Raw genomic sequence first — 26,887 nt, forward strand, 5'->3', positions numbered from 1 at the left:
ACTCCAGTTTCTGATGGCCAGCTTCTTGCCTGCCAGCAACTTCTTGCCAAGGCCCGCTCCTCTACATGTACCTTTGATTCAATTTCCTCCTATCTTCAGTGACAGCTTTCTCCAACTATCATCCCCAATTTCTCTCTAATTCATCCCCTGCCTTCAAGTATCTGCTTCATTCTCTCTGTGATTGGTCCTGTCCTAGCCAGAGAACTGGGTACCCAGAATCTTAGGAAGGAGAGAACAGGATATGATCCCCTGAAGCTAGATAAAACTGACCTAAAACAGCTCAGGGTAAAGAGCGAAAAGTAAATCAGCATGACCAAATTCAAATGTTGATGAATAATAACTATAATTTCTATGGTGTTTTAAGACTTGCAAAGTTCTTTACAGAAGTCATCTCCATGCCATACAGTTAAACTTCACTTGAATTTATGTCATTTGGTTACCTGCACTAATGTCATACTGTTGGTTCTTCTTCCTCCCTTGTCTGGGTAAATGAAGCACTAGCCGAGGTGCTCCATTTTATTTTATTTTTTTTTAACAATTGAAAGATTTTATTTTTATAAAAGGAAAGAAAAAATCAAATAACTGAAACTTGAAATCAGAGGTGCTCCATTTTAAAAAGAAAAAAAAAACAATGCATTTGGGGGCCATTCATAATAATCCTATTTGGAAACAATACAGCCATGAGTAAACACATCCCATATCCCCAAGTGAGACTTCAGCTGTCTATTTATGGCAGAGACTACAATTGGTTTTATGACACAGAAGAGGGGGGTTTTAGAAGAATGAGACATCATTATGTTTTACCTTCTGTGATACTGAAATGGTGCCATACCCAGTTGGCACTATTACAGGACATAACCAAATCTAGGATCTCAAGAGCTCATTTTATAGCAGTCTTGGTTGGCCACAGCTTTCACTTTTCATGAAGGCATTTGAGAATGAAGGATGAACAACAACAACCTCCTCCAGCTAGTTGAATTGTCCCCTGATCAAAAGAGTTAGAAGCCCTTCTTTTGAGATGGAGCCAGTAAGCATTTGATTTCAACCTAGCCTAAAGACCTCATCACAGTTTCTCCTTTCCCAAGCCAGTCATAATCACATAGCTCAAATTCCAGGCTGATCAGATGGTTTTTGGATAACTCCTTGAAATATAATATTCAGCTTATTTACCCTCAGGGAGAATTTGAGTTAATGAATTATGGTATTAATTTTGTACTCTAATAATAATTATCCAAACTTCACTAAAGTCAATATTGAAAGTTTAATCCAAGATGGATCACTACCTCCAGGACAGAGAGCTTTTCAGAGGAAAAAAGTAAGCTTGGCAATCTACTTTATGCTATTAAATCCATGTTACCCCACTTTGAGGATATTGAAATTTGTCTCTTGCAACTTGACAATGAAAGTGATCTGTCCAAGATAGTTTCTTCATAGTCTCAGCTCCAGAAAACACTTTAATTCTACTTCACTGGAAGGTCTTTATATTCTGTAAAATTCAACCCAATCAATATTTTATTAAGTCTCTACTGAGTGCAAGGCATTATCTGCAATGGAGATCCTCCTGGAGTGATTTTTGCCCAGAGAAAAACTTTTGATGGCAACAGATATTCCCCATTCTGGAGAAAAATCTCAGAGTTTAGAAGAAGATGAAATTTGTGCCAGAAGTACAACTTTTGATCAGTGACCTGATGAGTCTGACCTTGCTGTGAGAAAGAAGTTAAAGACCTCCTTCAGGCCACAGGGCCATAGATGCGAAGCTATGAGGGCTAGAAGAGCTAGAAGAGACCTCAGAAGCTCTAGTCTAACTACTTCATTTTATACTAAGGAAACCAAGGCCCAGGGCTGTTTAAATGGTTATGCTCAAGGTCACATTTGGAGTAGACAACAGGGAAGTTTTTCAACCCAAATCCTTTGATTCCAGACTCAGTCTTCCCATTGAACCCAAATCCTTTGATTCCAGACTCATTCTTCCCATGTAAATCCACTTTGGAGGGGGTCTTGCCTTGGAGGTTCAAATCAGGACAAAGAGCAAAGGGTCACAGTGGATGGGCATTGATTGTCTAGCTCTTGTATAAGAAAACACTGGAGCTGCTTACCCAGCAAAGGAAAATTCTAGATTTAGAGATCTCCAGACCTCTTTTAATTCACTTGAAAAGAGTTGTTTTTTGCTGTTGTCATAATTAAAAAATAGATGTCACTAATATGTGTATTTATCTCTGCACCTGGGCTGTGTGTGCAGTGCTCCTTGTTAGCAGTATAACCCTTAATCTCTCTCTATTTGTTCATTTTTGGAGAAGAGATATTCATTAAAAGAAGCTGCTTCAAGTATTTTAAGCTTTTAGAGTTTGTAAAATGACCTTAGCAAGAATTCCCCAAATAAATTGCTCTTGCTTAAATCAAAAGAAAACATATGAGGCTATCAGAAAATAACAAAGCTAAGAGGAAAGTCAATCAACAAGTATTTATTAAGCATTTATTATGTCCCAGACACTATGCTAAGCTATGAGGATACAAAGAAACCTCCTCCTCACCTCCTCCCCATCACCAAAAAAAGTCCCTGCCCTCAAGGAATTTACACTGTAATGAGGGAGGTAACTTGTACATAAATAGCTAAATACAAGATAGCTCTGGAAAGTAACCTTGGAGGGGAAGTTGGGGAAAGGACCCTCAGAAGAGGGAGATTTGAGCTGAGTCTTGAAGGGAGCTGAAGAACTGAAAGAATCTAAGAAAAGAAGTTAAGGAGAAAAAGACTTCAAGTGAAAAGGCATAGTGGCAAAGCACACCAGTGTGGATGAATTATAGCTTTAGATGAAGGGCAGGAAAGTGTGAGAAAACTAGAGAGACAGGAAGAGGCCAGATGGTAAAGGGTTTTAAGTGCCAGACAGATGAGTTTGTGTTTGATTTGGGTTCAAGGGAGAAGACATTGAGTTCTGTCTTAGATATGTTGAATTGGAGAAGCAGTTTGGGACGTCCAGATTTAAAGGTCCAGTAAGAAGTGGATGATATGGGGTTTTGGTTCAAGAGAGAGATTAGGGCTAGATAATTACATGGGCTTGATGAGATAAACAAGTGAATAAAATAGAGAGAAAAAAAGAGAAAAGGGCCCAGGACAGAGACTTGGGGGAAACCTACAGTTAGGAGGCATAACAGGAATTTAGCAAAGGAGAATGAGAAAGAGCATTCAAAAAGGTAGGAAAGGAGAAGCAAGAGCCAGCAAATTCACAAAGAGAAAACAGAGAAGAGAAAGGATACAAGAGCAGGTAGTCAATGGTGTCATATGCTACATAAGGATTAGGATTGAGAAAGGGACATTAGATTTGGCAATTAAAAGATCATTAGTTACTTTAGATGGTGATAACTAGGTGGCACAGTGGCTAAAGTGCTGGGCCTGGAGTCAGGAAGGCTCATCTTCCTGAGTTCAAATCTGACCTCAGATATTTACTAGCTGTATGACCCTAGACAAGCCACTTAACCCTATTTGTCTGTTTCCTTAGCTGTAAGATGAGCTTCAGAAGGAAATGACAAACCATTCAAGCATCTTTGCCAAGAAAACCCCAAAGGGGTCACAGAGTTAGGTATGACTGAAACAACTGAACAACAAAAAAACTTTGGATGGATCAGTTGAATGATGATGTAAGAAGTCAGATTGCAAAGAATTTAGAAGATAGGGGCAGCTAGGTGGTACAGTGGATAGAGCACCTGCCCTGGAGTCAGGAGTACCTGAGTTCAAATCCGGCCTCAGACACTTAACACTTAACTAGCTGTGTGACCCTGGGCAAGTCACTTAACCCCAATTGCTCCCCCCCCCAAAAAAAAAAAAAGAATTTAGAAGATTGTGAGAGTACAGGAAATAGAAGAACCTAGTAGAGATTGGTGTTCAAGGAGTTTAGCCAAGAAGGAGAAATGAGATACAGGAATATAGGTATCAGAGAAGGATCAAGTGAGGATTGTTTTGGGTTTAGGGTCTTGCTTTCTTTGTTTTAGAGTGGTAGAAACATGAGCATGTTTCTAGGCAGGAGCCAGTAGATAGAGACTGAAGATTCAAGAGAGATTGGGAATGATAATGGAGGACAGCTACCAAAGAAGACAAGAATGATCTGAGGTAGATGAAAGTAGTTATCTGGAGCTGGAGTTTGGCAATAAATTTTGATCAAAATAACTCACTTTTACAATGTATTTACTATCCTTCAATATAGTATTATTTGCCAAAATGCTTCTCCCATTTTATATCCCAGTTATTAAAGATTTTAGACATCCGTTGTTTGAGTTTTCACTAGGTATACTCATGACAGTTCTTTTTCAGCTTATGACCCAACCCTGTAAGGTGATCAGTTGAATGCTTTTTAACTTAAAGGAAGAGAGGGAGAAAATTCCAAAGCATTAGGTCTGATGATTATAAGTATCTGATTTATAAATCATGAGTACAAAATGCCTAATTTCCAACAATTTGTTGACAAATCAAAAAGCTTCCCACGGGTGCCTTTATCTTCAAGCACTATCCCACAGGGTTCAACATGATGAATACATATTGCTTAAGTTTGGCCAATAGAAGGCCTCCTAACACACTGAAGGCTCAGCCAAGAAACTGTCTGCTGGAGGAAGTCTTTTCTTATCACCCTAATGCTTAGTTCTCTCTTTTTCCTCAGATTTTCTTTCTTTCTTTCTTTCTTTCTTTCTTTCTTTCTTTCTTTCTTTCTTTCTTTCTTTCTTTCTTTCTTTCTTTCTTGCGGGGCAATTGGGGTTAAGTGACTTGCCCAGGGTCACACAGGTAGTGTCAAGTGTCTGAGACTGGATTTGAACTCAGGTCCTCCCGAATCCAGGGCTTTATCCACTGTGCCACCTAGCTGCCCTTTCCTCATTTTTTCTTAAACGTATCTATTTATACCACAAAACCACTGAAATAATGTAAAATCTTGGGGGGCTGAAAATAAGTTTTTTTGTCCATGTATCCCCAGCCCAGTGCCTTTCACATAGTAAATGCTTTTTTTAAAAATGCTTGTTGAGTTGAATTGGACTTCTCCTCACCTTGTGCTCTTTGACCTCTTGGTATATGATTATGAAGGACAAAATTTGTCCCTCAAAAAATGGTGCATGACTCTTCTGAAATTTCCTCAAACTTGTCAAAGAAGAGGGTTAAGACCCTTCCTGCTGAGCCATTGTATCTGAATTAATTGGCATCCTAAACTCAAAAACATCTCATCAAGCAAAAGTTATGACTGATCATCATGATAAGAAATCTATAGATCAGGGAATTTGGGAGAAGCAGGGAAAACAAATATAGTTCTGTAGTTTTTAGATGAGATAATCAAAGCTATCTATATCCATATGAAAAGAATGCTCTAACTCACTATTGATTAGAGAGATGCAAGTCAAAACAATTCTGAGGTACTACCTCATACCTATTGGATTGGATACTAGGACAGCAGAAGAAAATGACAAATGTTGTAGGGGATATGGGGAAAATGAGACATCAATACACTGTTAGTGGAGTTGAAAACTGATTCAAACATTTTGTAGAGCAATTTGTAACTATGACCAAAGGGCTAATACCACTATTAGGTCAGTATCCAAAAAGAAATTTTTAAAAAATGTTAAAGGACCTATATGTACAAAAAATATTTATGGCAGCCCTTTCCTGGAGCAAAGAATTCAAAATTGAGGAGATGCCCATCAATTGGGGAATGGCTAAACAAATTGTTTATTATGATGGAACACTAATGTGAATATTATTCATAAGTATTCATATTGAAGATTATGATGGAACACTATTGTGCTATAAGAAATGATGATTAGGATGTTCTCAGAAAAACATGGAAAGATTTACATAAGCTGATGCAAAGTGAGATGTGCTATACACAAAGTAATAGCAATATTGTAAAATGATCAGCTGTGAATAATTTGGCTATTCTCAGCAATGCAATGATCCAAGACAACTCTGAAGGACTTGTGAAAAATGCAATCCATCTCTAGAGGAAGAACTGATGGTGACTGAATAAAGATTAAAGCACATTTTTAGTTTCTTTTTCTTAAGTTTTTTTTTTCACTGTTTTCTTTTGTTATCTAATGTGAAAATGTTTTGCATGACTACACATGTATAACATATTGAATTGCTTGCATTCTTAAAGGAGAGATAGGGAGGGAGGGAGGAAGTAAATTTGGAACACAAAGTTTTAAAAATGGACATTAAAATTGTTTTTATGTAATTGGGGGGAAAATAAAATTCTAAATAAAAAAAAAACAAGTATAGTTCTGGACTTTTAGCCACCCAATCCAACTCTCTCATTTAAGAGGTTGTGTCCCTCATCCCCACTATATAATAATAGCTAACATTTCTGTCACACTTTAAGGATTATAAAACACTGTGCATACATTATATCGTTCAATCTTTACCGCAACCTTGTAAGGTAGGTAATGCAGTCCTTAAAAACCCCATTTTATCAATGAGGAAACTGAGACAGAGTACCTTTGTCCAGTATCACAAGGTTAGTAAGTGGAAGACCAGAGTCTTAAGTTCATATTTTATGATTCCATATCCAGTACTATTTCCACCCCACTATGCTGCTTCCCTCAATAGTCTACCATATACATTACAGGAGGATCATTAATTTCCAAAGAATTTTAATTTAATAAAATTCACAACAAAAAGCTACTCCTGAAAACAATTTAATTTTTGATGAGCCAGAAGACATTTCAGGATTTTGCAAGGACATGAGATCATTGTGATGAACTTCAATTATCTTTGTATTAATAAAGTGCTGATCACTAGAGTTTTCAGTTAATAGAATTCCTAAATTACAGAGTTCACAGCACCTTTTTCAAATTTGACATTAATATAAATAAAAAGTCAGTGAAGCCACATGACTTGTTTTTAAAGAGAAAGATTAGAGCCCCCATCCTCTAAAAAATGAATCATTTAACTTTCCTGCACAATATAGTTAATTCTTTGAATTTGCCAAACCTCATTATTTTATAGCTAAAGGCAATAAAGGGTTAGTCAGCTTACATAAGAATCCATCAGACATCTCAAGGCCTGGGTGTTACAGTGATTCTTCTTAACAACTATTTGCATGAACTTCTGGACCCCCAGAGAGAATCACTAGGAAGAGCCAAAACCCATGATATTCTATAGCAGATACATCCTTCAAAACAACCCTTTAAGACTTATTTCCATGATGCTGCCATTTCTCAGGACAGCTAAGGAGTTCTTTCAGAACTGTCTCCCAAGCCCATTTATAAGCCATGTAAGAATTTCAAGGGGATGGAAAGAGGCCACAGGAATGGAAAGGCTACCTGCCTGCTGAGAATTCTGCCTGTGGCCTACTGCTCCAATTGCATGCTCTGCCTTTCTCCTGGAATTTCTATTTCTATAACTGCCAGATCTCCCCGGGGAGAACCATCTGCCTACCTGGACCACTACCTCTTATTTGCTGCCAGACCCCTGCTACCATCTGTACCACCAAACTGCTGGGAATTCCAACCATTCTCCAGATAACAGAGAATGTTTCTGAGGCCACCCACCTACCTCGCTTAACTTCCTTCCTCTACTTGCTGCTGAGACCTGCCCCAATTTCCTGTCTCAACTCAGCAAGACTGTCTAGTTTCCAGTTCCCAGACAGCCCCTGTCTAGCCAGTCCTGCCAACCACTAAGCCCCAAATACTAACTAAAATGGTTTTTAGCTGTTTTCAAAAATCTAATCCAATCTCAAAGGACTAAGATTTACCACCACGGCTGACAATCAAGAGACTGGCGTGCAGCCTCTGAAGGCAATTCCCAAAAAGTCCAGAGAAGTATTGTACTCCAAATAGCTGTACAGTAGTTTCCCAAGTGACTACTTTGGAGAAGTCAACATTCATTTTGATGTATAATCCTGGTCTGTTTGTTAAAAAAAAAAAAAAATATATATATATATATATATATATATATATATATATATATATATATATATATATATATATATATATATATATATATATATATATATCATAGTGTTCCTCTCAAAATAGAGATAGTGGACATATCAGGAAGCATAAGTAATCAATGAGCACTTACTAAATGCTTTCTGTGTGCCAGGCATTTGACTAGGGTCTGGGAATACAAAGACAAAAATGATGAAGCCCCTGCCCTCTGGGAGTTTCTATTCTATTGGAAGAAACAACCTATAAACAGAAGCATACACGAAATACAAGGTGTTCCAAAAGTCTTTATGCTGTTTGAGGTTTAAAACTAAGTGCCCTGACTACACCAGCCAGTTGCCACAGAGCAGGAACTGAGGTGCCAGGGCTTTCCTGACTTAATTCCTTCTACTTACAGGGGAAAAGAAGCATGAATTTCAGAGGTGTGGGGTAGTTAAGGATAACTGCTTTCTCCTTGGCTCATAACCATGGGAAGGGAAGATTTTGTTGAGTTGCAGCACCTGGCTGGCTAGGTTCAGGGCTTACCAGTCTCAGCCACTGTTCTCTATGGAAGCTTTTCTCAGCCTTTGAAGAGGAGAACAGAAAAGCCCAGATTCCAGGATGAGTGCTTGACTCTGCAAAGTCTACCTGGCCTTAGGATGGAGGGGATCCTCTCTCCTTCTTCCAGTCTCTCCTTCCCAGCCCTTCCCCATGAAACAATTTCAGCCACCTTCAAACACAGCCTTCAGGGCATCTCAATTCTAAGACATCCAAGCTGCTGTGCATTATAAGGCTGGGTGTGCCTCCCAATGTCATTTGGGTGGGGATCTAGGAGGATCAGATAGGGTCTCACACAGCAAGTGGCCCTTGAGATGTTATTATTGTTTGTCCTTCATTCTAGAAATGGACCATGATATTGGGGTGATATCATGACCTGCAATGAATTGGATTTAAGTGAGGCAGGACTGTCTGTGCAAAATCACCAGCCTCACTCTCTCCTCCAGAGGCATCTGGGTCCAGTGGCAAGATATACTTCAGGACAACTGGAGATGATCCTGGATGTTTGAGGCAATTGGGTTAAGTGACTTGCCCAGGGTCACACAGCTAGTAGGGCCACTGCTCTATCCATTCTACCACCTAGCTGCCCTAGCCCTGGAGATGAGCTTTAAAGGAAACTATAGATTCTAAAACGAAGAGTATAAGTGGGGTGCATTCCCAGACAGGAAGATCAGTCCATACAAAGGTATAGAGATGGGAGATGTAACACTGAATGTGAGGAAGAACAAGAAGGCCATGTTGACTAGACCATAGCTTCCTAGAGAAGGATTTAGGTTTTTTTAATACTGCCCAATGGACAAAAAAGCAACCTAGCTTTTCTCCTCCCCACCCTATACCAACTATATTTGAGCAGGTACTTGTGTGCTTCTCAGATTCTAATTTGTATAATAATAAAAATAATAATAATAATTACCATTTATGTACCCTTTAAGTTTCATAGTGCTTTACAAATATTATCTCATTTTATTTTTATAAAAAGCCTGTGAGGTAAGTGGTATTCTTATCCACATTCCACAGATGGGGAAACTGAGGCCAAGAGAGGTTAAGTTATTTTCCCAGGGTCACATAACAAGTATCTAAGGCAAGATTTTAACCCAGATATTCCTAACTCCAAGTCCAGCACTGTATCTACTGTGCTACCTAGCCTGCTCAGGAAAAAAAGTGTGTGTATATATATATAGATAGATAGATATAGATATAGATATAGATATAGATATAGATATAGATATAGATATAGATATAGATATAGATATAGATATAGATATAGATATAGATATAGATATAGATATAGATATAGATATAGATATAGATATAGATATAGATATAGATAGATATAGATAGATATAGATAGATATAGATAGATATAGATATATAGATATATAGATATATATATAGTGTTTGAAGGTTTTCAAAACATCTTATATACAGTATCTCATTTGACCCTCACAATAACTCTGAAAAATAGTTGAAAAATTATATTATTTATTATCATCATTTTACAGAGGAGGAAATTGAGAGGCAGAGAGATTAAATGACTTGCTCAAGATCACACAGCTAGTATCTAAGGCAGTACTCAAGCTTAGGTTTTCCCAAGTCCAGCACTCTATGCACTGTCGGAAGGAAGGAAGGAAGGAAGGAAGGAAGGAAGGAAGGAAGGAAGGAAGGAAGGAAGGAAGGAAGGAAGGAAGGAAGGAAGGAAGGAAGGAAGGAAGGAAGGAAGGAAGGGAGGAAGGAAGGAAGGAAGGAAGGAAGGAAGGAAGGAAGGAAGGGAGGGAGGGAGGAAAGGGAAGAAAAGGGAAGACAAGTGAGGAACAAAAGAAGGGAAGGAGGAAGGAAGGGAGAGAGGGAGGGAGGAAGCCCTGAGAAACCAAAGTTACCAGTGAGTGCATCCCTAAATTTTTTTTCATAGGTAAGCTTATCTTACCTGCCTTTATAAACCTTACCTTCCAGCCCTACCCTCTTTCAGAGCTGTATATCCATTTATTAGGTGAAGGTAAACAGCGTGGTGGATAAAATACCAGTCCTAGAGTCAAGAAGACTCATTTCCCTGAGTTCATCTGACTTCAGACACTAGCTATGTGACCCTGTTTGCTTCACCCTGTTTGCCTCAATTTCCTCACCTGTAAAATAAGCTGAAGAAGGAAATAGCAAATAATTCTAGTATATTTTCCAAGAAAACCCCAAATGGGATCATGAAGAATCAAACATGGCTAAAGTGCAGTATCCATTTATGCATGTTGCCCTGTCTCAGGGCCCTATACTCAGTGGGACAGGACAGGAAATTCTTCCCTGGCTCAGCCAGTAAGTAGTCATGGAAGCCCATTTTCCTTCTCTTCCCTCATCTGTTACACATCCTGCTCCATTCCATAGAGCAGGAAAGTTGAACTAATTATGGCTAATGTTAATGTGAGAAATTTGTTGAACCATTTGATTCAAACAAAAAATTACATAAACTTTACAACAGATTTTTCTATAGCAGACAGAAAATATCCGTCTTTCAGTAAATTATGTCCTTTTTCCCTGTTATAATACTTATATTAAATGAAAGGGCAAGAACTTAGGAACTTCAACCTGTGGTTTCCTTGGCCCTCATTTCTCAAGAAAGTACATGTTTTGCCTACTGTTCAATTTCTAGTTGATGGCTGCTTTGCTTCCATATTACTGTGGCAGGGAGTGAAATTCAGGGCTAATGGGATCAACCCCAAGGACCTTGTCCTTCAGGAAGGTCTGTGTGGCATTTGTTTACCCCATGCACACAGAGAATTGTTAAGGTACACTGATGTAGATGTGTCATATACATATGTGAACAGATGGACATGAGGCATTTTCCCCTTATTTAAGGAAGGCTTCTAAGTAAGTGGGCTAGAAAAGGTGGGGTCATTTACCTCACTTGGGGAAAATGCTTTGCACTGAGAGAATGTTATAGTCATATGAGTAATGGAAAGAGTGGGGGCTTTGAGGTCAGATGACCTGTTCTGCCATTTAGTTGCACATGATCTTAAATGAATAACTTAACTGATTTGTGCCTCAGTTTCCTCACATGCAAAAGGAGAGGGTTGAGCTAGTTCAGAGGTGTCATAACATGGTCTGAAGCCCACAAAGCTCCCTAGAGCAGCCTGCTCCAGATTAAAATGGAATTAGGGAAATATTTAACAAAACAAATTAAAATATAATAAAACATAGATAATATTACATTTTAAAGCTAAGTCAATGTTTAGCTGGCCCACAAGGATCCTTATGTTTGGATTGGTAGTTTTTATTTGGGTTTTATGTCACTGGGTTTGATGATCTCCAAAGTGAATGCAAGAACCTTTCAGTTCACTGTGTCAGAGGTGGGTTCCCTTTTATGGATAATCTCATGTGATGCAATATGTTTTTTTGTTTCCAGGAGAAAATAAGCTGATAGGAGACCTCTTGGTCCTAGGAGGAGCCACACTCTATGGCATCTCGAATGTGTGGGAAGAATACATCATCCGAACCCTGAGCCGGGTGGAATTTCTAGGAATGATTGGACTCTTTGGTGCCTTCTTCAGTGGAATTCAGCTGTGAGTTGAAAAAAACAAGCATTTTGGAGAGTGCGAATAACTCATCAATTCTCTGGCTTTCCTATCTCCACTGCTTGCTTCTTGTATTTAATAGATTTGGTCGCTTATCAGCACTAACTGTTATATCCCTACTACCCCTGCCTCTTTTAAAGTCTGAAAACTAGTAACCAGTACTTTCATAAAATAGCTGAGTCTCAGAACCAGAAGGGACCTCAGAGGTCATCTAATTGGCCACCACCTGATGTAAGAATCCTCATTACATCCTCCTGACAGGTGGCCTTTTTACTTCTACTTAAACTCCTTTCAGTGATATGAACTTACCACCTCACTGGGCAGGCATTCCATAGTGTTACAGCTCTAGTTATAAGGAAAGTCTTCCTTTTAATCCAAATTTTTAGTTCCTTTGTATATAACTTGCAGTAGACTTGAATCACATTTTCTAGGAGACATGTAGAAGTGCATCAGATTTTCCAGACCAGTAAGGCAGTATTGGGTGCATTGTAAGAAATAAATGGAAATGACATGATCTGATGCACTTGACAAGGTGACAAGGCCTTACCTTTATTGAACAGTTTATTAACTTTTGAGGTATAAGAATTCTGTACTTAGAACATATCATCAAGAAACTAATCCACTGCCTAGAGAGTTTTTTTTTTCAATTCAACAAGCATTACCAGAGTATGGTATAATTTTTGTTAAAATTAAAATAACTATTATTTTAAATTAAATATTAATTTAAATAAATATATATATATAATTAAAATTAAATAGTCACTCATGTCAGAGCACTGATTTATTGTAATGGAATATATGGCTATTATTTCTTTTAGAAATTACCTATTTTTCTTGGGCTTACTTCTCTTGTTACACTCTCTTGGTAATCTCATCAGTTTACATGGATTTAATATTCATGTCTATGCTGATGACCCCAAAACTACATATCTTGACTGAATTTCTCTACTGAATTTAACCTATGCCACCTATTGAGCATTTCCAATTGGATGTTCCATAGGCATTTCAAACTCACAATATCCAAAACAGAACTCATTACCTTTCCCCCAAAACCCACTCCACTTTCAAACTTCACTATTACTATAAAGAGCACCACCATCCTTCTAGTCCTCAGGTGTATAACAGTGTCTTTCTCAACTCATTTCTTAAGTCATTCCACATGTCTAATCAGTTCCCAAATCCTATCACTACTTCCACAATATCTCTCATTTCCATCCCCTCTCTCCATTCATATGGCTACTACCCTTGTTCAAGTCCTTATTGACATTTGCCTGGACAACTGAAATTGCCTTTAAATTGCCCCAGGTTTCTCTCTGATTCATCTTCCAAAGAGCTATCAAGACAGTTTTCCCAAAGTACAAGTCTAAGGACAAGTCTCTATTCCATAAACTTTAGTGCTCCTTATTACTTCAGATATGATCTCCTCTGCTTGGCATTGAAGGCCTCCACAATATGGTATCAATCTACATTTCTAGTCTTATTACACATTACTCCTCTTCTTGTACACTGTGCTCCAATCTCACTTGATTTTGCATTTTTCCTTACAGTCCATGTCTTCCCACAAGAGCTGTATCCCAGCCTATAAGTCATCCCCACATCTCAGAATTCCTAGTTTCCTTTAAGAATAAATGTAAATACCAACTTCTACCCAGAGCCTTTCCTGATCTCAGCTACTAATGCCTTTGGTCACTTCCTTCCCTACATAAATTTTCTTATACCGATTCTGCATATTTTGAATATATATATATATATATATATATATATATATATATATATATATATATAACTAAGCACTTGGGATGGGGTAAAAAGAAAGACAAAAAGGAGTTTGAGTAAGGAAGTGACATGGTCATACCTGCACTTTCAGAAGATAATTTTAGCACTTGACTAGAAGATGGACTGAAATGGTAAAAGACAAAGCAAGGAGACTAACCAGTGGACTACTGCAATAGGCCAGGTGAGATGATGGGGGCCTGAACCAGGGAAGCTGCTGTGTGACTGGGAGGAAATGTACATATACAAGAGATGCTGTGAAAGTAGAAGCACCAAGACTTGGCAATAGATTGAATATGTGCAATGATTGCTAGAAAAAAAGTTGAGGATAACATGGAGTTTGGGAAGCTGAATAACTAAGAGACTGGTGGTGGCCTCAGTAGTTATAGGAGATGGGGGGGAGTTCTGCTTAGTTCTGCTTTAAATATGTTGGGTTCGAGTTGCCCCTAGCACATGCCTTTCAAAATGTCTAATAGGCAGGTGATGTGAGATTAGAACTCCTGAGAGAGGTTAAGGCTGGATGTATAGATCTAGGAATCATCTGCATGGAGACAACTGAAGTAATAGGAGCTAATGAGATCACCACACAAGATAGAGAGGAGGAAGAGAAGAAGGTGTGGGCAGAACCTTGGGACACCTGTGATTGGAGGATTTGACCTGGATGAATGTCCAGCAAAGACGGAGTATTTAGATAGGTAGGGAAAAAAAAACAAAGAAAGTAGTGACACAAAAATCTGGAGAGTATCCAGGAGTAGGTGATCAATAGTGTTGGAGAGGTCAAGAAAGATAAGAAATGAGAGAAGACCATTAGATTAGCAAATTGAGAGATTATTGGTAATTTTGGAGAGAGCAATTTCATTTGAAAGATTATACTGAAAACCAAATTAAAAATGATTTAGAAAGAGAAGAGACTACCTACTATAGATGCTTTTCTGAAAAAATTTAGCTGATAATCCATCAAGAGAAATAGAGGATAGCTAGAAGTTATAGTAAGACCAAGTGAGAGGTGAAGTTGTTTGTTTGGGTTTTTAAGTATAGGGAAGGCATGGGAGGCCTCAGGGAAGGAACCAGTAGTAGTTATGGAAAGGTTGAAGATTAGATAGAGTGGAGATGATAAAGTTGGTGATCTGCTGGAGAAGATGAAAGGGGAATGGGATGAAAGGTACATTTAGAGGGGTTAACCTTGGTAAGAAAAAGGAGTGAAGATGGAATAATAAAGGATTATGATCAGATAAAGGAATTTCAAAATTCATGAACATGTAAGTAGAATGCTTGTCAGTGATGATAATATCAAGTGTATGACAGTCTATCTCTGTAGTTGAAATAGAAGAATAGATCATGGGAATTGAATTGACTGAGGAACAGGTATGTTGCAGTATTTTAGGAATTATCAACATAAATGTTAAACTTTCCTACTATGAAGACAGAATGTGACCCACCAGGCACTGAAGAAGGAAGAATGTCCTGGAGGTAGAAAGATAGTCATCAGGATCAAGTTTGATGAGTGATGGTGGTAGAGAAAGTCTTTAAGTGGCAGTGAGGAGCAAGAAGTATTCTGACTCCCCCACCATGGCCATGGGGTTCAATTGCAAACAGTACTGGAAAAGGTGGCTGGCTAGGAATATGATGTCATCAGGCCCCAATAAATGCAAAAAAAAAAAAAAACAGAAGGATTTAGAAAGAAAGTTAGAAAGAATTGTGTATCAGGCATTCCAGAAGACAAAAGAGAAAGAAGTGAGATGATCTTGATTAGGACATTTGGGGAAATGGTTGAGGGGAATAGGACTGGGAGAGCAAGCCCTTGGGGATGAGGAACAAGGTTTGTAGTTCCAGAGCCAGGGGTTCAGAATCACTGGGAGGAAGAGAGTATGAGGGATGAAGTATGCTTACCATTGAAGAATGAGTCAAGACAGAGTTGTGGTAGTTGGAGAGAGCCCCCACCTAAGTGAGGCAGGTGATTAGGCTGTTCAAGGTTGCCTTTCAGGGTCCAAACTCATGGCAGTTAGTGATGTTGGGTCTTGGAAGGTTTAAGAGGTCAGCCTCACTAAAGACAGGAGCAGGTGAGGTATGGCTCTGGAGAAGGTGGATCAGGAAGCAAAAGCTGACAGGGAGAGATGGATGTGACCTAGGGATTGGCCTCTGGAACCTTGCAGAAGGCCCTAAAATGCAATGGTCTATATAGGTCCTGACACAGTGCCCCCTGGGAAAGATCCAGTATTTAATCATATTTGGTCATTGGAAACTGTAAATCATCACGTATGAGTACCTTTGGAATTGTCCCCTCTCAACTCATAGCCGCCACCCTAGTTCAGGCCCTCCATTTCCCACCCAGATAACTACAATGGCCTGCTCACCTGTCTCCCTGCCTCACATTTCTCTCCACTGCAATCCATCCTCCACTCAGTTGCCAACCTGACAGCATGGATTTGACCATGTCACCCTCGTTCCCATTTAACACTCTTGATAACCTGGTCCCTTGCTACCTTTCCAGTCTTCATATACTTAATTCTCCCCCATGTACTCTATGCTCCAGCAACCCTGAAACTTGCAGTCCCTGAACAAAACACTCTCCTGTATTTCCTGTCTCCATGCTTTTACACTCTTTATCCCCCATGTCTGAAATTCTTTACTCCCTCACCTTCCCCTCCTGGCTTCCTTGACTTCCTTCAAGATTTAGCTCAAACTCCACCTTATATTTGAATGTTACCCCCACCCTAAGTCCCTTCTCTCTTAGATCACCTTCCATTTTCACTGTACAGCATATATCTTGTATGTACAAAATTATTTGTGTATTGTCTCCCTCTCCCCTCTAATCAGTTAGAATGTGAGTTCCTTAATAGCAGGAACCATGATTTTGCCTTTCTATCATTAAGACTTAGCATAGGGGGGGCAGCTAGGTGGCGCAGTGGATAAGCACCGGCCCTGGATTCAGGGGGACCTGAGTTCAAATCTGGCCTCAGACACTTGACACTTACTAGCTGTATGACCCTGGGCAAGTCACTTAACCCTCGTTGCCCTGCAAAAAAAAAAAAAAAAAAAAAAGACTTAGCATAGGGTTTGGCATATAGTAAGTGCTTAATAAAAGTGTTTACTGATTATTTTTTAATGTGAAAAATACAATTCTTCATCAGTAGGACTGGGACCCTTAGCCAGGATGGTGAAGAATGACTTTGGAGTTATTCTAACCCTGGAGTATAGATCTTAACTCACTCTATAGAACATGTATTAAGCAATTAAGTTCTAGCTCCATTTGTTCACTACCTTGTTAAGGGCTAAAATTCTAGCTAAACTGTCTAAAATATCTAATGAGTGGTCGCCAATAAATTATAAGCTTTAGCAAGAGTTAGACTTTTAGGCATTTATTAAGGAGAATAAGAGTTTGGTAAAGAGAGAAGAAAAGGCCTAGATTCCTATCTATTAAAGGGAGAGCACATTTCTAGCTCCCCTCTCCACCAGCGTCCTCAGGAAAGAGAGTGAGACCGAGCGCCAGTCTCTTCCTTCCTCCTCCCACTAGCCTGCGTCACTTCCTGACGCCAAAGAAAAGACTCCTGGTCTTGCCCTCAAAGACCTTCGCTTCATGGGTGGAACTCTTCTACAGTAAGTCTCCAGCAGGTGGCGTCATTCCAAACGTTACAACCTGAAATAACCTTTAAAACTAATTTCTTGGTAATGTAGTAGCTGCTTTAAGTAGTGTTTCTCCCCACCCCATAGTCACTGGAGATCTGGTAATATGGTAGATGGAGAACTGCCCAGTCCAGAAGACCTGAGTTCAAATCCAGCTTCACATACTCACTAGCTGTGTAACCCTGAGCAAGTCACTTAATCTTTGCCTCAGTTTCCTCATCTGCAAAATGGAGACAATAGTGGTCCCTACTTCCCAGGGTTGTTGTGAGGATGAAATGACATATTTATAAAGCACTTACAAATCTTAAAGCACTATGTAAATGCTAAGTATTGTTATTATTATCTTCAAGCAGACCACAGATGATATTTGTTAGGGGATGATGCATTCTTTGGATAACAGTTGGGTCTCTGAGGTCCCTTCCAACTCTGAGAATATACAATAAGATAATACATGTGCAAAATACACTCTTTTTTCAAGGATTATCCAAAACGAAATATAGATAAAGAAATCCAGAATGGTCAGGTCAATGGAGAGAGAAGACCCTGCTAGAAAGCATTTCTTGCTTACTTGTTTATTTTATATTTAATGTAGTTTTTAAAGAACATCTAAATTTAATGCTCTGTGTGTAAGAGAGTGGGGAGGGATGGGATGGGAAGGAGGTAGAAAAAGTATCTCAGTTCCACTGTTTACAACAAGCATTTTGCCAATTAATTGGCTTTCCTATTGCTTTTTTAAGTACACAGGAATTAGATTAATGAGGAGCTAACCTGTATTTGGGTGAAATTGAAAGTGGAAGAAAAATGGGTTGATGTAAGGGAAAGAGAACAATAAAGACCATTGGGGTTTGAGGGAGTCATGTGAGCTGTCAGGGATTGGAACTCTATGTTCCCTATTGTTTCCGCAATGAGCTTCCTGGCCATTATTAGATTGAGGGCCAAAGTGTGTCATTAGTCTAACCACCCTTCCTCTACCTAATGAAACATGTCCTAAATTTAGGAGTCATACAAGATAGCATTTAACTGGAGCTATAGTTGAGGAATGTCCAGTACCATTTAGAACATTGTAAGACTTTAGTATAATGTATCTATCATTTAGAGCCCCCCCCCAAAATAAAAGTATTATAAGATGTTTTTGTTTTTGTCAAGCTCAAGTAACACTACATTGTAAACTCCTCTGAGGTATTGGGGAGAGGAGGAGACATTTGAACTCTTCTATGTCCTAGCATACCACCATCTTTTCACAATTCCCTCCTGCTCCTGTATTCTACAGACTGCTCATTACAAAGTCATGATAAACCTCTTCAAACTTGGGAGCTTTCAAAATGTTATAATCTATTTTTCAGAAACTTCAACCAAATAAATTTGGGGGGAGGGTGCAGTCAAGGGAAGGAGTGAAGATAATGGATAGAAAATTTGCTTCATTCATCCATTAAAAGGTATGAGTGACTAAATGACATACTCTCATCTCTGTGGACTAAAATTAATCAGTGGTAAATTTCAAACTAGCTAAATACACTTGTCCTTGTGTGTTTTGCAGGGTCTTCTTGACCTTGCTTTGTTTTTAATGCTATCCAAGGGATGGGTGGTCATTTGGATGAATCAGGGCAAAAATCAATTCCACTGTGTTCCTTCTTCTTACTCTTCACCTTCTTTTCTTTTCTAGGGCTATAATGGAGCACAAGGAGCTTTTGAAGGTACCTTGGGATTGGCAAATTGGTAAGGAGATAGTTGACTTTATTGAAGATCCTGCCTGTAAGATCCCCTGGTTATTTTCTTTAAGGAGGGGATAGTGTTTTGTGGGAGTAAAGACAGTCATGGTGGTGGCTAGGAATAAAGGAGTAAGACATTAATAAAGACTTTGGGAGTTTGACCCTTACAAAGGGTCATAGACTGGAATTTTATGTTCCCTACTGTTTCCTAATTGGGCTCCCCACCCACTGACATCACCTGCCACCATTAGAGTGAAAGCCAAAGGACGTCATTGGGTAACCTCCATTTCATGCTAGTCCTCCCCCAAATAGCAATGAAACAGGTGCTAAATCTGGAGGGACAATAGGGATAGCAATTTAGCAGGACCAGGAAAATCACTGCAACAGTGAGAAAACTGATGTGGTCATTAAGAGCTAAGAGTTTATATGGAAGGGGAAAAGATAACAGGGTTTAAGAAAAAGAATAAAAGAAAACAGACTGTATAAGGCATTCTTAGCCCATAAACTCCTTTTCTAATGAGAGCTGTTTGCACAAAACTAGTTAATTGCTTTCCAAATGGATTTGGTGGAAAATAACAGCCATGTTTTGAGCTGGTTTATAGTCATTCTGCACATCGTGGGCTTCACTTGTTTCTCAAATTCCTTTTTCCTTTTTCAATTTAGAAAATGGGTTTATGATGCAAGGTGGTTTTATAAACCTCATATATTAAGCCAATTGGCTAAAAGGAGCAACACTTCAGGGCTTGAAACCTGTAGGATGTATCCTCAGTGTCTGTTGTACCTGTTGTCTTAATGCAGTCTGAGGTTTAGAATCGCAAGGTACAATACAAGAAATGGAGAAGCTGCAAAAGGCAGGAGCTACCAAAGAGAAAATGAAATAAACCTCGTTGATTAAAAGGAAAATTCTCAAAATAAGGAGCAGGATGGAAACAGGTCAGGTCCTCTGGAATACCTGGTAGAATCAGGCACCCCAAACCAGGAAAATCCAGTGGATTTTTATAGGGTTCTTATGTGAGTCAGGAAGAACCAATCATGGAGGGAAAGGAGTAGGGAAAGCTGGCTCTTGGTATGTAGATTAAGGTTCATTGAAGATGATTGGTTGGATCAAAGGAGGAAAGGTGTGAATGCGTAGAGAATTGACAGCTGGTTGATAATCAAATTTCCCAAGGGACTTTCAGACATTACTACAGGTCTTATTTTAGAGGGTAACTCAGGGAATCTGGCTTCCTTGGGACTTCTTTATGTAGTGGGGCATGGAGGCTACTGAGGTCCTTACACTTACACAGACAGAACATGATACTGTGGGTCCCCATTGCTAGATGGAGTTTTCTTTACCATGTTTTAACCATGGCTTCACCTGCCAGAACTGAGTTGTGATCCAAGGGTATGGTTGAAGGTTTGTCTAGTCATGCTTCAAAATAAAATGATCAGTACATCAGTGTCATTCCCTGCCCCCCACCCCAACCCCAACTCCTATGTCCAAGGTCAACTTGCTGCCTACAAAAATCTCTTTGTAGGCATCTGTTAAACTACCCTATTTTTCCTGGCTCTCCCTGGCATCTATTGTCTTCAGGAGCCCACAGACCTATAAGTTGGCCACAAAGCCTACTATTTCAGTCTTAGAAGTTTTGAAACTGTTAACCTGAAAATTAAGGAAACAATCAATATAGGAGAAACACAGTCTTTAATTAGGGCAAAGGAACTATAGCTTGTGGTATTCCAAAGCAAAGAGCTAGGAATACCCAAAGATGGAAACTCAGAACAGGGTTTTTATGAGGTAACAGAACAAAGGGAACCAAAAGACTGCTATGGAATCACATACAGAAACTACTAACTACTTAATGTAAATGAACCTTTAAGAAAAGAAACTATAGAACTGCTCCTGAGTTAAGTATAGATGGTACTTAACTCTAAATAGAAACTACCTAATGTGGGTGGATCCCCTAAAGTCCAGGGAGCGAGGTGGCAGATCATTTTGCTTAGGGGGGAGGTCTATAAGTAGATCAAGAGTCTGGAATTGACAAAAACCGGTCAGCCCCAGGCAATTCATTTGCCTGGGTAGGGGGACTGGGTGGGGATCAGTCAGTTCTCAGTAAATTTGTAGTTATCAAAGCAAAGTGTTACAATTAAATGAAAATCAAGGTTTGGGTTTTTTTCCCCCAAAGGGGATGGATGAGGTGTGGGTTGGAGCTGAGAAAGAAACAAGCTGCAGGTTGTGTGTTTGCAGGTTGCTTTTGATCATCTCAGAGCCGTGGAAAAATACTCTGAATGCTTGGTAACCCTTCAAATCAATTGCCTCATGAATAAGAATTAATTTTATATTGATGGCAATAATAATGATCAGAAAGAATGTGTCTGCTAATTATGTGGATGCCGTATGTGCTTCCATGGGATTTTTTAATTCAGGGTTAGTAGAATGTACCATTAGAAGAGAATTCCATTTTTGTGCTCTTATATTGCCATGAAAATGTCAATCTATAATAGAAATACTAAGGGGAGTGGGAAGGCAATCAGATATGTCAGGCTAGTCAGAGAGCAATCTGTTTAGGGAGAGTGATTGGAAATGTGCTCAATTTGATGAGGAATGGAATTACAAGGTGTACTGTTTGCTTTTGACCCCTTTAGACTGGGGGTTAGTGAAAAGTTTGTTGTTTCATGTGCATGTTTTGTTGTTTGTTTTTTAACTCCAAGATCTAACTTTTTCTCCACTCTCAGAGTGGATGGAAGTAGCCAAGTATAGTAGATAGAGTTCTAGACCCAGAGTCATAAAAACTTGGCTTTAAACTCCTCTTTGACATTTAATGTCAAATGTGCTTTGTAGCCACAGGGAAAATTATTTAACATCTCTGAGGTTCCGTTTCCCCAATCTATAAAATAGAAATAATGCTAACACTCTTACTTAGTAAGTAAGTACCTTACAGAGTGATTGGGAGGATTAAATAGAACAATTTATGTAACTTTAGATAGAATAATTTCTAGAATAACAATTTATCTTTGCAAACCTTAAAACAATATATAAATATCAGCTCTTATTTTTGTCCTGACCAAACCTCTCAGCTCCTTAGTCAAGGAAGGAACCTGACCTCCCTTCTTGAATTTCACAAGCAAAATCCTAGGGAGACTTGGAGAGGCAGAGGAAGAAGCTACAAGTCAGGTATTTCATTTCACCCCTAGGCAGCTGCAGGTGCCATAGTAGCACCTGCCCCAGTGTAAGAGGAAGAACTAGGCGATAGACAAAGGAGCTACAACTTCCCTATAAAGTACCACAGAAGATGGGCCCCCAAAATATTGTGTCTGTATGTCTCTCTGAGTCTCTGTGTGTCTTCCTCTCTGTGTCTTTTTGTGTGCATCTATCTCTGTCTGTCTTTCTTCCTCCTGGTCCTCTTCCTTTCTTTCTCTCTCCCTCCCTCCCTCCCCCTTTCTCCACTTCCTTTCCTCTTCAGTGTGTCAATTACATTTCAAGTTCCTTTTCTTTACTAATACCCCTCTTGGGGGCAGCTAGGTGGCACAGTGGATAGAGCACCAGTCCTGGAGTCAGGAGGACCTGAGTTCAAATCCGGCCTCAGACACTTGACACTTACTAGCTGTGTGACCATGGGCAAGTCACTTAACCCACATTGCCCAACCAAAAAACAAAAAAATTATTTACTAATACCCTTCTTTCACTCCCCTCAATTGCAATCCCACCCCAAATCTTACATGTATGTTGTCACCCCTCACATATTTTTGAAACTTAAAAAAAAGGACATCTTTATAAGTGGGACAATATAGGCAGGAAGTCGCTAAACAAATTGCCATTTGTTTCATTTTCCTTTCCCTTCCATTGTATCAGCCAACAGTAGAGGACAATCATTTGAAAGCCTTAAGTTAAAAGAGTTCTTTCCTCTACTCAACAGAACTAGTTCTCATTAGCCAACTGAGCCAAGTAAAACTTATAATCCAACACAGTGAAAACGTCCTCTCCAGAGCCTTAGTACTCTAGCCACAGCAGGAAGACTAATAAATAACTCATTGAGCTCTCTCCATGTCTGCTGTAACTGTTAGGAGTGCAGAAGCTAACTTTAAAAGTGTTTTAAAATCCAAGTGCCTTTGGCTAGAGAAAGTCTGAAATGTCACATCTCACTTGGGTTTGGGGGCTCTAGGTTTGTTTTGTTTTCTGCAGGCCAAAAGGAACCAAATGATTTAGCAAACCTATCCATCTCTAACAGTTTGCACTTTCCTAGTTGTGCTAGCTTGTCATCATGACCTCGTTCTGGGGTCAAGGTTTCTTTTTCCTTTTTTTTTTTCTGTCTATCTTTGTCTTTCCTTCTTTATTTTCTTTCTCTTTCCAGACCTATAATTTCATTGGCATAGCAAGCTCCTCTACACCTGCAGTTTGATATCTGCTCTATAACTAATAATTTTAGAGAATTGTGCAGAACACCGAGGGGTTAAATGAATCATCCAGGGTCACACAGCCACTATGAAGCAAAAAGTTGGCTCTCAATCCACTATCTTTTTGTTTTCCAATCCACTATCAAAGCTGCTTCTCAGCAAGACCTACTTGCTTTGGCTTTCTTAAAATCAAAAACAAATTTTAAAATGTCCAGTACTTTCAAAAGAGAAGTGGAAACTGTTATGGGGGAAATAGAGTCAGGGTTTGGGATAGGGGTTCTTAGGAATTCCTCTTTAAAGAATTACACCCTTTTGCACATAAATTCAATTAGAATAAAATAATAGTTTATTTAGTGTGATAGGGAAAGGAAACCAAGAAAGAAATCCTTGGACTTTTCATGGGGAGAAGTCATGGCACAGAGACATGGCTCTGAGATACCTATCTCCTCAAACAGGAAACAGGCAGATACTTTTATAGAGGTGGTCTGATGAGGTCATCATCTGACTGTGGAAAGTTCCCCTATTGGGGGAGGGCCATCCCCCACTGGTGGTGGCTGGGGGAAGTTGGGTGAGGGGTGGCTCTGGATCTCTCAAGCCATCTCTCTGCTCCTCATGCCACAAAGGCAGCAGCCACACCTAATCTTATCTCCCCGAGGGGTGGGGGAGACTGGTTAGGTGTGTTTGTCCTTTCGTTTAGTTTCTCAAGGAGAAGGTTCTTTTGATTTACCTCAGAAAACTTTTGGAGTACACTAGGCCCATAACAGAAACCAAGGGGCCACTCTAATAATAAGTCAAATTTACATAGCACTTGAAAGTTCTCAGAGTAGTACAATGGAAATAACAAGGCCTTTGGAGCCAAAGGACCAAGTTTCTAATCTGATCTCTTATTTTTACTCCCTTTGTAACCTTGGGTAGGTCACTTAATGTCCCACAGCATCATTTTCCCCATCTGCTGAGATTCCTTTCAGCTCTAATGCTTTTGTTCTATAATTAGTCAAACCTCACAACCAGCCTGGAGGGCTCAAAAATCCTGCAGGTAGGATATCTAAACCTGGAATTCACGAAGAGGAAGAGGGAGACAGATATTTTGTTGTTGTTCAGTTTTTTCTGTCATACCCTACTCTTCATGACCCCATTTTGGGGTGTTCTTGGCAAAGATACTAGATTGGTTTGCCATTTCCTTCTCTAGCTCATTTTTACATATAAGGAACTGAGCCAAACAGGGTTAAGTGATTTGCCCAGGGTCATACAGCTAGTAAGTGTCTGAAGTCAGATTTGAACTCATGAAGATGAGTCTTCCTGATTCTAAGCCCAGTGCTCCATCCACCATTTAGCTACTCAGATATAGATAAACTGCATTTCAATATAATTCTTTCCACAGTGATCCTATGTATGTCTTATTTTATGCAATTAAAACATTCTGAAAAAGGGATCCATGAACTTCACCATGAAGTCTAGGACACACACACACACACACACACACACACACACACACACACACACACACAATTAAGAACATCTACTGGGGCAGCTAGGTGGCGGTGGATAAAGCACCAGCCCTGGAGTCAGGAGTACCTGAGTTCAAATCCAGCCTCAGACACTTAACACTTACTAGCTGTGTGACCCTGGGCAAGTCACTTAACCCCCATTGCCCTTCCAAAAAAAAAAAGAACATCTACTTACAGTTATCACTATCACCATTTTACAAATGAAGAAAATAAAGGTCAGAATGGGCCAGTGATTTGCCCATATGCACAAAAACAACAGGTATCAGAGGCAAGTTATGAATCCCAGTTTTACTGGTTCTAGGTCCAGTGCTCTATCCACCACACTAATCCTATGCCTACAGAGAAGAGGTATGGATTCAAGTATGTATAACCAGAGGCAAAGTGAAATGCCAAAACTCCCTCCAGCAATGAACAACTTCCTAAACACTACTTTTTTTGTTTCTTTTGTTTTTTGTTTGTTTGTTTATGTGTTTTGTTTTGTTTTGCAGGGCAATCAGGGTTAAGTGACTTGCCCAGGGTCACACAGCTAGTAAGTGTCAAGTGCCTGAGGCCTGATTTGAACTCAGGTCCTCCTGAATCCAGGGCCGGTGCTTTATCCACTGCGCCACCTAGCTGCCCTCCTAAACACTACTTTGATGAAGTAATTTTGTCGGTTCCGGAGTTCCCTCTACCAATGAAATGGCTTGGCCAGTCTCTATCCCCTATTATGAGAGAGAAGCAAAATTTAGGCTTAGCTGTGAGCCTACAGCCTAAAAGTCCATGAAACAGCCTATTAGCCAGGCTAAGAAAGAACAAATTAGTATATGCTGTTGCTATGTTAACCTTTATTTACAACTTAATGATTTATTTTATCGTGTACAGCTATCCTCATTAGAGGCTCACCAACAGTATTCCTTGCACCTGGAAAAAATGACACACTGAGATTTTGTTTACAGTCTTTGTTTTAGGCTTCTAAACCCTTTGATTCCTTAAGAATTCCTATTAATGAAGAGAACCAAATAAATACAACTCTCCAGTCCAGTGGCCACTAACTCAGTATTACTTTGTTATAAATGCCTTAGTGTGGATCTGTTCCTGGGTTGTTGAAGGCAATGCCAGGACAACACAGTCACTGGCATGTACTACTAAGCCAGGAAAGGCTTCAGATAATGTCCCCTCTTTAGATCAAGCATCTACTGTTTGTGGACTAATATGCCTAAGTTTGGAGAAGCTGATTGGTAAGTGGGCCACAGGATGATGAATGTTTTGCTCACAGCAAGTCTTGAAGACCATTTAAGCTATTAAAGCCTAAAACTGCACTAAGACTTTTGGGACACCATAAATCGGGGGTATGGTCCATATGACATCAATACAAGTGAAAATACAGGTGCTAGAAGTATTAAAGTTACATTTGGAACAGAAGGATTAACATGTTGATGAACATCAGTCAGTTGATGGACTTTTGCCATGTGAAGGGTAGCAATATGGAACATACTTTGTGTGAAAACATTCACTACAAATAGTTCTCCCTTGAAATCAGAGGATTTTAGGACTGGAAGGGACCCTCAAAGTCATCTAGTCCAATCCTTTCATTGTATAAATGAGGACACTGAGGCCCTGAAAGGCTTGCCCAAGGTCACAGCGTTAAGTGGTAGAGACAAAATTCAAACCCAGGTCTACTGTCTCCAAATTCTCTACTCTTGAAGGCAGCCAGGTAGGCCAGTGTATAGAATTGGGCCTGGACAATGCAGATCAGTACTTGTTCTACAACTTACAGTCTTAGAGAGTTACCTAGCAGCACAAAGAGGTGAAGTGACTTGCCTGAGGTCACACAGCCAGTATATATCAGAGGTGAGACCTGAACCCTGGTCTTTCAGCCTCCAAGAGCAGTTCTCTGTTCACTACCCCATGC

The 26,887-nt window shown here is 39.5% G+C and overlaps 1 protein-coding gene across 1 annotated transcript in view; it reads left to right on the forward strand.

The window, feature by feature from the left end:
- SLC35F1 (solute carrier family 35 member F1) overlaps window positions 1-26,887 on the forward strand; it is a 584,647-nt gene that overhangs the window by 499,367 nt on the left and 58,393 nt on the right. The window contains exons 5-6 of the mRNA XM_043963476.1: window positions 11,840-11,996; window positions 19,069-19,121. Of these exons, the coding sequence (XP_043819411.1) occupies window positions 11,840-11,996; window positions 19,069-19,121 (210 nt within the window). The remainder of the gene's footprint in view (window positions 1-11,839; window positions 11,997-19,068; window positions 19,122-26,887) is intronic.

This window comes from Dromiciops gliroides, chromosome 4, assembly GCF_019393635.1.
Source record: "Dromiciops gliroides isolate mDroGli1 chromosome 4, mDroGli1.pri, whole genome shotgun sequence".
Classification (NCBI taxonomy): Eukaryota; Metazoa; Chordata; class Mammalia; order Microbiotheria; family Microbiotheriidae; genus Dromiciops; species Dromiciops gliroides.